The 15,273-nt window shown below is 42.5% G+C and overlaps 1 protein-coding gene across 7 annotated transcripts in view; it reads right to left on the bottom strand.

Annotated features, from left to right (window-relative positions):
• Positions 1-7,474: 7,474 nt before the first annotated feature.
• The window catches only part of ESRP1 (epithelial splicing regulatory protein 1), a 71,882-nt gene continuing 64,083 nt past the window's right edge, over positions 7,475-15,273 (bottom strand). For 6 of the 7 annotated variants that reach the window (XM_003902982.4, XM_009213346.2, XM_009213347.2 and 3 more), the window contains one exon: positions 7,475-9,013. In XM_003902982.4, the coding sequence (XP_003903031.1) occupies positions 8,993-9,013 (21 nt within the window). In that variant the 3' untranslated portion in view covers positions 7,475-8,992. The remainder of the gene's footprint in view (positions 9,014-15,273) is intronic. The other variant, XM_009213345.2, reaches the window with a different exon arrangement.

Raw genomic sequence — 15,273 nt, 5'->3', positions numbered from 1 at the left:
TTTTGGAACTAAGTGGCCTATTATCAAGATTGTCCCAGGCAAAGCTTCTATGCTAGAAACATAGGTTGCTGACTTTGTACCAAGACTCTTGCCTCTCACCTCTCTTCTTTCAGATAGTAAGCCCTTTAAATATTTGTGAATTATATTAGGGTTTCCAGATACAATTCAGGACACTTTAGTATGAGAATGTCCCATGCAATATTTGGGACATGCTTACACCAAAAATGATTTGTTTTTATCTGAAATTTCTATGTAATTGAATATCCTGGGTTTTGTTTTGGTTTGGTATTTTGTTTCTTTTTGCTAACTCAAACAACCCTATTTATAGGGATTGAGACTGCCACATTAGAAGACACCTGCTATTAATTGCACTTAGGCCTTCTTGGTACATGTAAATGGCAGATTAAATTCTTTCTTATTTTGATCAAAGGGATGCAATTGGATAGCAGGTGGCCTCTGAGTACCTCAATTCAGTTAATTCAGAAAAAAATCTGCTATTCCTAAAGCCCTGACAGATGAAGTTGTTTCTGCTGTTTTTCCACCCTACAAAGAGCTGAGGCTAGACCTGGATGCTGAGGCCAAATCTAGTGCAGTTCTGGAGCTGTCCCTGAAGTACTCTTTAGACAGACAGCCACTGCAGATCATTTACTAGGCATGTCCAGACTGATGCGTCGAGGATGCATCACATTCCAAATTGTAGGTATCTTAAAAGCAAAGGAGCACAATGATTTTTGGGGAAAAAAAAGTTGTCTACCAAATTTGTGACATCACTATAAAAATGTATGTGTATAGAGGGGAACAACACACACTGGGGCCTTTCAGAGGGTGGAGGGTGGGAGGAGGGAGAGGATCAGGAAAAATAGCTAATGGGTACTAAGATAAATACCTGGGTGATGAAATAATCTGTACAACAAACCCCCGTGACATAAGTTTACCTGTGTTACAACCCTGCACTTGTACCCCTGAACTTAAAAGTTAAAAAAAAAAAAGTGTGTGTAACACGGAAACTGCTACGACATTTCTTTTTCTTTTTTTAAATACAGTAAAGGCTGGCCCAAGTGCCGTGGTGTTCACAACTAATTGATCACAACCAGTTACAGAGTTGCTGCTTCTCCATTCGCACTGCTTCACTTGACCAGTCTAAAACAAATACAGTTAAAAAAACATATCAATTTCTCATCAATTATAATATGATTTAAAAATAGAAAAAATTTTAAATCCTATTAGAATCCTGGATGAGCACCTTGACTGAGAATAGAAACCTTAAAAGCCAACAGCATGATGTGTCCAGTAGATGGCAGATGCAGCCAGAATCATAATGTAAAGGTACATTTCATACCCAACTGTCTTCTTTGTGCACTTCAGTGAAAAAGTGACTCTTTGAATTTATATTCCCATGTAAAAACATACCATTAATAATTAGATTAACATTAACATTTTAAAAATTCACAAAATGGTGCTAAAGAAACATAATACTGGCTGGGTGCGGTGGCTCATGCCTGTAATCTCAGCACTTCGGGAGGCTGAGGCAGGTGGATCACCTGAGGTCAGGAGTTTGAGACCAGCCTGGCCAACATGGTAAAACCCCGTCTCTACTAAGAGTACAAAAAAAATTAGCCAGGCGTGGTGGTGGGTGCCTGTAATCCCAGCTACTCCGGAGGCTGAGGCAGAATTTCTTGAAGCTGGGAGGCGGAGGTTGTAGTGAGCTAAGATCGTGCCACTGCACTCCAGCCTGGGCAACAGGAATGAAACTCCCTCTCAAAAAAAAAAAAAAAAACCAAAAAGAAAGAAACATAGTATTTGCTATTTAGCAACATTTATGTTTATAAAAATTCTTTAAAAATATATATATACACATATATAGAATCAGCCGGGCATGGTGGCTCACGCCTGTAATCCCAGCACTTTGGGAGGCTGAGGTGAATGGATCACGAGGTCAGGAGTACGAGACCAGCCTGGCCAACAAGAGACACTGAAACCCTGTCTCTACTAAAAATACAAAAATTAGCTGGCCGTGGTGGCATGCGCCTGTAGTTCCAGCTACCTGGGAGGCTGAGGGAAGGAGAATCTAACACGGGAGGCGGAGGTTGCAGCGAGCCAAGATCAGGCCACTGCACTCCAGCCTGGGCAACAGAGTGAGACTCTGTCTAAAAAATTTTAGACTCCGTCTAAAATATATATATATATATATGTATGTATGTATGTATATATAATCACATTAGTTTCTACATGCAGGAATAAATATAAATGTATTCATTCAGCAAATATTGTATATATCTTAAGCACTGACTAGTCACTAGTGAGGAACAAGAAACACACTGCCATTAACAATATGGGAAACTGGTTACAGGGAGATCTTACTGTGAGCCTATTTCGTCAGGAAAGGTCTTCCTTAGGAAGATTTCTTTTTTTGTTTGGTTTTTATTTTGTTTTGTTTTGTTTTGAGACAGAGTCTTGCTCTTTGCCCAGGCTGGAGTGCAGTGGCATGATCTTGGTTCACTGCAACCTCCAGCTCCTGGGTTCAAGAAATTCTCCGCCTCAACCTCCAGGGTAGCTGGAATTACAGGCGCTCACCACCACGCACAGCTAATTTTTGTATTTTTAGTAGAGACAAGGTTTCACTATTTGGCCAGCCTGGTCTCGAACTCCTGACCTCAAGTGATCCTCTGGCCTCAGTCTCCCGACGTGCTGGGATTACAGGGATGAGCCACCGCGCCTGCCCAGGAAGATAAGATTTCTAAGTGGGCATCAGTTAAGAGAGAGATAGCAGAAAAAAAAAATGTTTCAGGTAGAGGAAACAGACAAAAGTTTATCACTCCCACACAAACAATTGGAAAATGTATCACAGAATATAGAGCATGGGGGAAAAAGTGCCTTGCAAGAAAGCAACAGAGGAAGGCTGGAATCAGCTTATGCAATGTCATGCAGGTTGTACATGTATGGATTTTTCCCACAGCAAATGGGAAGCTATTAAAAGATTTCAAGAGCACATGATCAGATCTGCGTTTTTAATTTTAAAAATTATTTAAAACATACTGCCAATAGAGAGGAACAAAATTTAATGCATAGAGTTCAACATTGAGGCAAAAAATGGGTGAGATTGTCTAGGATGATGAAGGAGAGGTTAAGAATGACCTCCTGCGCCGGGCGCGGTGGCTCACGCCTGTAATCCCAGCACTTTGGGAGGCCGAGGTGGGTGAATTGCCTGAGGTAAGGAGTTCAAGACCAGCCTGGCCAACATGGTGAAACCTCGTCTCTACTAAAAATACAAAAACCAGCCTAGTGTGGTGGCAGGCACCTGTAATCCCAGTTACTCAGGAGGCTAAGGCAGGAGAATCACTTGAACCCAGGAGGTGGAGGTTGCAGTGAGCTGAGATTGCCCCACTGCACTCCAGCCTGGGTGACAGAGCGAGACTGTCTCAAAAAAAATAAAAAATAGGCCGGGCGCGGTGGCTCAAGCCTGTAATCCCAGCACTTTGGGAGGCCGAGACGGGTGGATCACGAGGTCAGGAGATCGAGACCCATCCTGGCTAACACGGTGAAACCCCGTCTCTACTAAAAAATACAAAAAACTAGCCGGGCGAAGTGGCGGGCGCCTGTGGTCCCAGCTACTCGGGAGGCTGAGGCAGGAGAATGGCATAAACCCGGGAGGCGGAGCTTGCAGTGAGCTGAGATCTGACCACTGCACTCCAGCCTGGGTGACAGAGCGAGACTCAGTCTCAAAAAAAAAAAAAAAAAATAAAAAATAAAAAATAAAAAATAACAAAAAGAATGACCTCCTGGGCCGGGTGCAGTGGTTCATGCCTGTAATCCCAGCACTTTGGGAGGCCGAGGCAGATGAATCACCTCACGTATGGTCAGGAGTTTGAGACCAGCCTGGCCAACATGGTGAAACCCTGTCTCTACTAAAAATACAAAAATTAGCCAGACGTGGTGGCATGCACCTGTAATCCCAGCTACTATGGAGGCTGAGGCAGGAGAATCACTTGAACCTGGTAGGCAGAGGGTGTGGTGAGCCAAGATCACGGCACTGTACTACAGCCTGGGCGACAGATGGAGACTCTGTCTCAAAAAAAATAAATAAATAAAATAAAATAAAAAAAGAATGACCTCCTTAAGACCTGGCAGTATATAGTGCTGGTTAGTGAAGTAAAAAGAACCCAGAAAGCAGCAGGATTTTGGATGTGGCAAGATAAGTTCCATTTTAAGCATGCTGGGTTTGAAATGCGTGGGACACATCCAAATGGAAATGTCCATTACAGTGCTGGGTAGAGGATCTATGGATCCACAGAAGAGTGTGGAAATAAATGAATGAATTTGCCCAGAGAGAATGAATAGATGAAGATGACTGAGGAGAGAACCATGATTAACACCAATCATGTGGGAAAGAATGAATCACAAAGGAGGCTGAGAACCAGAACAAGTTGAGTATTTGACATTGATCTTTAAAAATGTGTTTGTAGCGTTGACTCTGCTAAGTTTCGAAAGGGTTTCAGTTATAAGACACTAGCTCAAATTCAAGTGTAAAACTAGCAGATTTATTATCCATATATTAGCATTCACTTTTAGAATGGCAACAATAACAATATAATGGCAAATTAATGGCAAATTAATGGCAAGCTGGATATAAAGTAAAAAGGCAGACCAAAGGAGCACTGGAAGCCCTACTCTGTGATGCTGTAAACAAATGAGCTGTATTTATGCAATGTTAGGTAAAGAGCTGGAGTAGATGAAGGAGCAACTAGGAGAGTATTAACTACATGGACCAGTCTTCAAGTCTTACTTTCTCTTCCAGATCCCCTCTTTCATGTTTTTTTTTTTTTTTTTTTGAGATGGAGTCTCGCTCTGTCGCCCAGGCTGGAGTGTAGTGGTGTGATCTCGGCTCAGTCACTGCAACCTCCACCTCCTGGGTTCAAACGATTCTCCTGCCTCAGCCTCCTGAGTAGCTGGGACTACAGGGGCACGCCGCCACACCTGGCTAATTTTTATATTTTTAGTAGAGACGGGGTTTCACCTTGTTGGTCAGGCTGGTCTTGAACTCCTGACCTCAGGTGATCCACCTGCCTCAGCCCCCCAAAGTGTTGGGATTACAGGCGTGAGCCACCGCACCCGGCCTGTGTGGATGTTTGTCCCTTCCAGATGTCACGTTGAAATGTGATTCCCAATGTTGGAGGTAGGGCCTGCTGGGAGGTGATTGGATCATGGGAGCAGATGCCTCCTGAATGACTTAGCACCATCCCCTTGGTACTAAGTGAGTTCTCAGTTCATTTGAGATCTGGTTAAGAGTCTGGGGCTGGGCAAGGTGGCTCATGTCTGTAATCTCAGCCCTTTGGGAGGCTGAAGTGAGAAGATCGCGGGAACTCAGAAGTTCAAGACCAGCCTGGGAAACACGGCAAAACCCGATGTCTTAAAAAAATAAATAAATACAAAAATCAGCTGGGAAGGTGGCACGTGCCTGTAGTCTCCCAGTTACTTGGGATGCTGAGGTGGGAGAATCATCTGAGCCTGGGAAATTGAGGCTACAGTGAACCACTATTGTGCCACTGCACTTTAGCCTGGGCAACAGAGCAACCCTTTCCAAACCAACCAACCAAACAAAAAAGGAATGCCACACATTCCTTTTGCTACCATGGCAAAACTGGATGAGTCTGTAATGTTACCCAACATCCTGTTGGCATTGTTGTAAACAAGGATAAGATTCTTGCCAATAGAATCAATGTGTGTTTTGAGCATATTAACCACTCTAAGAGCTGAGATAGCCTCCCGAAATGCGTGAAGGAAAGTGATCAGAAAAGGAAGGAAGCCAAAGAGAAAGGTCCGTGGGTTCAACTGAAGCACCAACCCACTCCACCCAGAGCAGCACACTGTGTGAGAACCAATGGAAAAAAGCCTGGGCTCCTGGAACCTATGAATTCATGGCATAATAGTAATAGATATAAAAAGGTGGGACCTCGGACGGGCGTGGTGGCTCACGCCTGTAATCCCAGCATTTTGAGAGGCTGAGGCGGGTGGATCACAAGGTCAGGAGATAGAGACCATCCTGGCTAATACGGCGAAACCCCATTTCTACTAAAAATACAAAAAATTAGCCTGGTGTGGTGGCGGGCGCCTGTACTCACAGCTACTCCGAGGCTGAGGCAGGAGAATGGCGAGAACCTGGGAGGCGGAGCTTGCAGTGAGCCAAGACCACACCACTGCACTCCAGCCAGTGGACAGGCGAGTGACAGGGCGAGACTCCGTCTCAAAAAAAAAAAAAAAAAAAAAAAAAAAGTGGGACCTCTGGATTGCTTAAAAAAAAAAATACATGGATGTTCATTCTGTCTACTTTTGTTAAGCTTTTGTTTTCCCCGAGAGCTGGAGAATGCAGGGAGAAGACTATACACATAAGAGGTGGAACTTTAAGGTTCTTCCACATATCCCAGTCCTCTTTTCCCTCATTCTCCCTTTCTTTCCCATCACCCTTACTCCACTTCCTTCTGCCAATTTTTTTTTTTTTCTGCATGAAGAGAGCAGCTGTACCAGGTGCTGTACCAAGATGAGTAACACTAGCTTTGCCCAGGCAACTCTGATTCTACTGAAGGTAGGTAACAGCCTGAACATTAAATGCCTACCAGAGATATTACAGCAAGGAAAACTTGGGGAATAAAGTTCTCCAGCTTGTCTAGAGAACTTTACCATACATGATGGCAAACACCAAAAGTATTAATAAAAAATGGCTTCATTCTTGTAAGGTGATGTTGGCAAGGACTAGGGCTGAAAAACTGTCCTGGGTTAACTAAGCTACACTCAATGAATGCTTATGAAGAACATACTGGGTGAACAGAAATATAGACATTTGATGTAAATGTTACGAAGTAAAAAAAGTGCTAGACATTGAGGGAAATGTAGGTACAACATAATCCCTGCCCTTGGGGGTTATAATCTAATTTCAGAACTGAAACACATTAACAACAGAGTTTGCATGACAAGTGATACTGATAATATATCTTGCTATAAAATGTTAGAAGTCAGGCTAGACTTAGCCTTTTTCTTTTTTTTTTTTTTTTGAGATGGAGTCTCGCTCTATCACCCAGGATAGAGTGCAGTGTCATGATCTCGGCTCATTGAAACCTCCGCCTCCCGGGTTCAAGCGATTCTCCTGCCTCAGCCTCCCAAGTAGCTGGGACTACAGGCGCCTACCATCGCACCCAGCTAATTTTTGTAGTTTTAGTAGAGACGGGGTTTCACCATCTTTGGCCAGGCTGGTCTCAAACTCCTGAAATTGTGATCCACCCACCTTGCCTCCCAAAGTGCTGGGATTACAGGCCTGAGCCACCATGCCAGGCCATCTTGAGTACTTTTATCACTGATAGCTTTTATACATAAGTTTAGAGAAAAACCCTTTCACCACCTTAGGAAGAGATGGCTTATCTATGTACTTCCATCAGTACCATAATTCTTCTAATAACAAAACAAAATAAAATAATAGCAAACATTGAGATTAAACAGGCAAGTTTTATTATCAAATGTTAACTCTACAAAAACTCAGTAGTATTGTAGTAAGCATTACTGCCTATCTTAAAGTCTTTCAGAGCTTTGGGCAGATAGCATCTTAAGGCATCAAGTATACAGAAATTTCTTTTCGATCTTAAGTGCCAGTTATCACCAATTTTCACAAAAACCTTTTTGTTTTTTCTTCCTATTGCAGTTAAAGGGCCATTTCCGGTCAGCTGAAGAAGAAAATGTTTGCTTCTCCCTTTAAGGTGTTAAAGTAATGCACAGAAAATAAAAATAGCAGCCATATAAATCTGCACGGCATTGCATTCAAGCAAAGGACAATATGAGTAACTTAAAGAAATATCCACATTCAATGCACTTAATGAAATCCTGTTTTCTTTGGAGTTACATGAGGCAGCAGTACTAGCTAGTGTCCAATATTGCACTTTTATAGCATAAACACAGCTAAACATAGTGTTAAACACTGACAGCATCAATACCTGTTCTAACTGCATCAGTGTTTACCTCTCAGTCTAGCATGCTGACTATAGTCCTATGCTTTAAAAGGTTATAATTATTTGACAGTTAAGGCATTAGAGAAAAAGGTTTAAGGCTATCATAATATATACAAGCATTCACTTCTGTTCAGTTAGTATATCGTTTTCTAGAACACACTGTTCAAATTATCTCACTTCTGGGATATTAAAAACTATGGAATTTCTCTTATTAAAGTCCAAACCATCAATAATGAAAAAAGTACAATATAAAATAATACATATGAAGCCACAATATTCAATTACAGTTCAAACTAGAAATTACTAACTACAGGTAGCTGCTTCATTTTTGGTTTTGCATTTTGGCCCCTAGTTCATTATTTACAACTGATACCTGCTGAGAAAAAGATCCAAACTTTTAAACTTTGCATGTTTTGTGGAGGGTGCACAATTTCTTCTAATTTATCTTCAGGAGTTTAAAAATTTATTTTAATTTGTTTTTAATTATTAGATATCATCATGGCCAAGAGACTGGGAAAATAACAATTTTATTCATTCTCCTAAGATTGTGATTTTATTATTCTAAGACCTTACGCTTGAATTACTTAGCAAGAAGGTATGATTATGCAGAAGACAGGAAAATGAAGAGAAAAGAGCAGGAATATACAAAAATGAAACTTCCTTAGCAGAGTTCATGGTGGAGATGGTAGACACTGGTGGAGTTTTTATCCAAGACTTAAAACTTAGGAAACACCTATGATGCCACTTTAACTGGAAGTAATGGAGACATCTGATTCCAAATTCACATTTTAAATGCCTATTTGCAATCAGCAAAGGGCCAGGTATGCTGCATGCTGCTTGCTATAAGGATTTGGCTTCACTGGCTCAAATGTTTTCACTCCACCAAAAGACAAGGCACAGGCCCATTTGTCCAATCAAGTTTGCGAAAATACTGCAGCCTGAGTGTAGACAAACTTCCCCTGAATTTGCTAGAAGTTTTCTTGTGTCTGGCGGTTTCAAGATCACCATACATCTTTCAAACACTGAAAAAAAAAAAAAAAAGTGATAAAAGGAAATGTTATAGTCTCTAAATGTCATTCTCAGCGGCCACCAAAATGATTTCAAATTCCACAAGGACAAAAAAGCTTTAAGACGGTCCAAGTTATTATTTCACACAGACATAGTTGGCATTTACATGGCAAGGGCTTTGGGAGTAGAGCACTAGTCAAGGAAGTTTCCATGGTTTACACAGTAGTTGGCATTCTGAACCACTCCTCCCTTTGTAGTATCATGTGTTTAGTTTAACATGTATGGTTGCCAACTCCCTGCTCAGCTCAGCTCCTTTCTGGAGAGACTATTTCATTCATTCCTTAGAGGTTCAATATCATTACAAAAATAAAACCATTTATTTTATTTTTTTTATTTTTTTTTTTTTTTTTGAGACAGAGTCTCGCGCTGTGTCACCCAGGCTGGAGTGCAGTGGCGCGATCTCGGCTCACTGCAAGCTCCGCCTCCCAGGTTCACGCCATTCTCCTGCCTCAGCCTCCGAGTAGCTGGGACTACAGGCGCCCGCCACCACGCCCGGCTAGTTTTTTGTATTTTTAGTAGAGACGGGGTTTCACCATGTTAGCCAGGATGGTCTCGATCTCCTGACCTCGTGATCCACCGCGCCTCGGCAAAAATAAAACCATTTAGACAAAATTTTAAAGTTAAATTCTAGTATAAGAAATTCCAAATAATTTCTAAGACACTTAATAAGAAGCAGTAAGGGGCCAGGTGTGGTGGCTCATGCCTGTAATCCCAGCACTTTGGGAGGTCGAGGCAGGCAGATCACCTGAAGTCAGGAGTCTGAGACCAGCCTGGCCAACATGGTGAAACCCCATCTCTACTAAAAATACAAAAATTAGCTGAGGGTGGTGGTGCATGCCTGTATTCCCAGCTACTTGGGAGGCTGAAGCAGGAGAATTGCTTGAACCCAGGAGGTGGAGGTTGCAGTGAGCCAAGGTCATGCCACTGCACTCCAGCCTAGGCAACAGAGCAAGACTCCATCTCAAAAAAAAAAAAAAAGCAATAAGGCATGACATATATGCTCTATGTGCCCGTGACTAGTTGATAATTAGCACCTTTATATGGATCATGGATAAATTTATTTCATCCCCATATACAACCTAGATTACCATGTTATCCCCATTTTAGAGAAGGAAAAACTGAAGCAAAGAATGATTAAGTTAGTAATGGGCAGATGCAGGATTTAAACTAATACAGATTTACTTATATACCATACAACCTTAAAATAAGAATAAAATAAGAACTTTTGGTAGGCATTATATACTTTTTTGAAACAGGGTCTAGCTCCGTCACCCAGGATAGAGTATGGAGTGATATGGTCCAATCATAGCTCACTGCAGATTTTTTTCCCCCAAAAAGAGATGGGGCCTCGCTTTGTCACCCAGGCTGGAGTACAGTGGTGCGATCAGAGCTCGTTGCTGCCTCAAATTCCTGGGCTCAAGGTATCCTCCACCTCAACCTCCTGAACAGCTGGGACCACAAGCACACCACTATATCCAGCTAATTTTCAAATTGTTTATAAAGACAGATTCTCACCATCCTAACCAGTCTGGTCTCAAATTCTAGGCCTCGAGCAATCCTCCTGCCTTGACCTCTCAAAGTGCTGAGATTACAGGTATGAGCCACAGCACCTGGTCCTAGACTAAATCGGAAAAAAAAAAAAAACATATATATATATTAGAGATGGGGTCTCCCTATGTTGTCCAGGCTAGTCTCAAACCCAGCCTCAAGTGTTCTTCTTGCCTGGCATAATAAAGTGCTGAGATTACATGTGTGAACCACCACACACGGCCGTTATGCATACTTTGACATGTAAATGAAAAACAGGAATGTTTTAGACTGCAGTCTTATTTCATATGGCCAGTATGAAATATCTAATGGAGTTTTACTGCTTAACAATGAAACTGAAGACTCCTAACTGCTAGCAAAAGAAAAAAAAAAAATCAGTCTCAGAAGGACATGAAGATTAATTTATTTCAAGATTAAATTTGCTTTAATAACACAGATTCTACAAATGGTACAAATGTAAAATTGGGTATTTAAAAAACACAGAAATACTGGTTAGGATGCATCTTTTAAATGTGGTTTCCAAAGTGACCACAATTTGGCACTCAGTTTAAAATACCACACGCTGAAAGGCTTCTCCTTTGATACTAAACTCAGAAAGGAAAATCAATGACCCAACACTATTGATCAATATCTATTTTACCCCTCTTTTGGCAGTAGCACCTGAATTTAAAACTGCCCCATCACCTAATCTCAAGCCCCTAAGAGGCAGTTTTACCACTGAGCCAAACAAGTGGCCCAGGCATGGCCAGTAGAGCCCTGCATATCCCAGGTCGTTGTGGTTTCAGGGATGGATGTAAGCCAGGCCAGTGAAGGCCAAGTGTTCTAGGAGTATCTCAGAGAGTCAGCTTGGAGGAGCAAACCCTTGGATCCAGCTGTATCAGTCAACCCTGGGACTCTCAGTTATTAGAGTCAATGAGTACCACCTTCTTCATTCCTAGCTCTAAGAAATAGCATCTTTGTAGATGCTGAAAATTAAGCCTTCATATTCTGATAAAATGTGGAAATGCCAGGAAAAGTTAAACATTTAGCCTTCTCAAAATGCTTTTTAATCCCAGTGGTATCCAGTGGAGTTTGATTGTGTAACAGTGAAACTGAGGCTGGGCACAGTGGTTTACACCTGTAATCCCAGCACTTTGGGAGGATGAGGCAGGCAGATTATGAGGTTGAGATGGAGATCATCCTGGCCAACATGGCGAAACCCTGTCTCTACTAAAAACATAAAAATCAGCTGGGAGTGGTGGTGTGCACCTGTAGTTCCAGCTACTCAGGAGGCTGAGGCAGGAGAATTGCTTGAACCCGGGAGGTGGAAGTTGCAGTGAGCCGAGATCGCGCCACTGTACTCCAGCCTGGGCAACAGAGCAAGACTCCATCTCAAAACAACAACAACAAGAAACTGCAGACTCCTAACTACTAGCAAAAAAAAAAAAAAAAAAAAAATTGATCTCAGAAGGGGATAGAGAAAATGTTTCCTCTTCCCCTTTAGCTATAGCAAACACTTAAAGATAGTTGAGAATTACAACTGCAGACATTTACAAATCTGATTTCCCTTTCAAATAAGATCTGTGTTAAAACATGTTTTTATTTGTAATACACTGTCATTAAAGTATTACATACAAAGAAGTCTTTAAAGATATCTTGATTTCACCACTGGTGCTATATGCTACAGAATGAACCTTTAATCCCTTAAAAACCCTGCAATTCTGCAGCCAGACATGGTGGAGAACACCTGTAATCTCAGCTACCAGGGAGGTTGAGGTGAAAGGCTCACTTGAAGGCTGGGTGCAGTGGCTCATGCCTGTAATCCCAGCACTTTGGGAGGCTGAGGCGGGCAGATCACGAGGTCAGGAGATCGAGATCATCCTGGCTAACATGGTGAAACCCCATCTCTACTAAAAATAGAAAAAATTAGCCAGGCGTGGTGGTGGGCGCCTATAGTCCCAGCTACTCGGGAAACTATAAGTACTTCCTATGTGTTTTTACTGTTATTCTGGACTCAGATTATCTAAATGGAAAAACTAGGATCTCATAAAAAGTTTGTTCTTTTTAATCATCTTACACAATAACTTGCAACATAAAGTTACAAAATGATCAAATACACAGTTTTTATATTTTCATGTAATTAACTGATAACCCTCCAGACAGAGGTAAATACAGTGTTATTTTTGCATAAAATTTATCAGTAGGAATTTCTCTTGTTATTTAGAAAGTTTATGTAATCTGACCTCTTTAGAACAGATCCTACGGAAGGCATAGAAAACACACTCATCAAAACAGCAAAGCCCTGTTGCTCAAGGCTGACAGTCCAATAACAAAAAGGGGAAAGATAACACTGATCAAAGTACTGCACTCCAGCCTGGGCGACAGTGAGATTCCATCTCAAAAAAAAAAAAAACAAACCCAAAAATAAACCCTATGTCCCTATGATTATTGTAATCACAACAGCAGAAGTTATGTATTAATATGAAACTTTAGTTTGTAAAACTTGTTTTCATTCATTAACTCTCGCTCTGTCGTCCAGGCTGGAGTGCAGTGACACGATAACAGATCACCGCAGCCTCGACCACCTGGGCTCAAGCCATCCTCCCACCTCAGCCTCCCGAGTAACTTGGACTATAGATGTGCATGACAACACCTATCTTTTAATTTTTTGTAGAGACGAGGTCTCACCACATTGCCCAGGCTACTCTTGAACCTCTAGGCTCAAGCAATCCTCCATGCACAGGTATGAGCTACCATGTACTAGCCAAAATATCATTAATAGATTTAAATCTGGGGGCTGACATTGCCTTTGAGACCTAACAAATACAAACCTTGGAACTTGGCCAGGCACAGTGGCTCATACCTGTATCCAGCACTTTGAGAGGCTGAGGCAGGCAGATCACTTGAACCCAGAAGTTCAAGACCAGACTGGAGCAACATAGTGGTAGGAAGATTACTTGAGCTCAGTAGGTTGAGGCTGCAGTGATCCATGATCCTGCCCCTGCACTCCAGCCTGGATAACAGAGCAAGACCCTGTCTCAAAAAAACCCACAAAAAACAAAAAACAAAAAACCTTGGAATGTAACAGTAAGTGGAGAAAAACACCCTTTCTGGCCATCTGAGGAAGCATTTCTTCCAGCCAGACGCCCAGTCTCTTTCCCAGAAAGTTTTGTGGGCATCTTGAATGGCTAAATGAGGCATATCTCCAACATCTCCAGTGATTCAAGGGGATAGTCAACACGTGTTGGCTGGGTGGATGGGACAAGGCAAGAGAAGACAGAATACTGTGACTTCTTTACCAGACCTCGTTGTGGGTATTAGCTATGTTTACCTGATCCTATAGACAGCCATGAGATCGTTCTCTCAAATTTTTTATTTTATTTTATTTTTTTGAGATGGAGTCTCACTCTGTCACCCAGGCTGGAGTACAGTGGCGTGATCTCGGCTCACTGCAACCTCCACCTCCCTGGTTCAAGCAATTCCCCTGCCTCAGCCTCCCAAGTAGCTGGGCTTACAGGCACATGCCACCACACCCAGCTAATTTTTTTTCTATTTTTAGTAGAGATAGGGTTTCACCATGTTGGCCAAACTGGTCTCGAACTCCTGACCTCAGATGGTCTGCCTGCTTCAGCCTACCAAAGTGCTAGGATTACAGACATGAGCAACTGCACCTGGCCCTCTTAACATATTTTTTTTTGAGTTGGAGTCTTGCTCTGTCACCCAGACTGGAGAGCAGTGGCGCGATCTCAGCTCACTGCAAGCTCTGCCTCCCAGGTTCACGCCATTCTCCTGCCTCAGCCTCCCAAGTAGCTGGGACTACAGGCGCCCACCACCACACCCGGCTAATTTTTTGTATTTTTAGTAGAGATGGGTTTCACCATGTTAGCCAGGATGGTCTCGATCTCCTGACCTCGTGGTCCACCCACCTTGGCCTCCCAAAGTGCTGGGATTACAGGCGTGAGCTACTGCGCCCGGCCCTTTTAATATATTTTTTAAAATATTGTTAGTTTCCTGTCACTGCTGTTACCATAAATTGGGTGGCATAAAATAAGAGGTATTCATTCTCTAACAATTCTGGAGGCCAGGAGTGAGAAATTGTGTTAGTGGGGCTGCGCATCCTCTGGAGGCTCCAGGGAGCAGTCAGGTCCTTGCCTCTTCCAGCTGCTGGTAGCTGGGAACACTCCTGAGCTGTGTCAACGGCTCTCTCATCTCTGCCTCCCTGGTCACACTGCTGCCTCCTCTTCTGTGTCTCTGTCTGATTTCCCTCTGCCTCTTTCTTACACAAGTGATTGTATCTAGGGGCCAGCCAGATAATTCATGATCTACTCGTCCTCTCAAGAACCTCATTACAGCTTTTTCCATAGAAGGTAATAGTCACAGGTTCCAGGGATCAGGACGTGGATATATCTCGGGGTCCACCATGCAGTCCACTGGAAGCACTTTGCCATGCTACTGTTTGGTTAACAGAAAAGAGTCCTCAGAGTGAAGGCAGAAGGTGTGGATCTTTTTGTCAGCTTCATCATTAGCTGTATGACTTGTGGAAGTTGCCTAACCTCTCTGGGTTTCATTTCTTCATCTGTCAAATGGGCCCATGATGCCTCCTTGCAGGGTTATGCTGTGTCTCAAATGAAACTGTGGATGTAAGTACTTACAAAAGCATGAGCCACTCGGTTATGATGATGAATTT

Source organism: Papio anubis, chromosome 8 (assembly GCF_008728515.1).
Source record: "Papio anubis isolate 15944 chromosome 8, Panubis1.0, whole genome shotgun sequence".
Taxonomy (NCBI): Eukaryota; Metazoa; Chordata; class Mammalia; order Primates; family Cercopithecidae; genus Papio; species Papio anubis.
The sequence above is the reverse complement of the archived record's forward strand: the minus strand, read 5'-3'. Positions and strand labels throughout refer to the sequence as shown.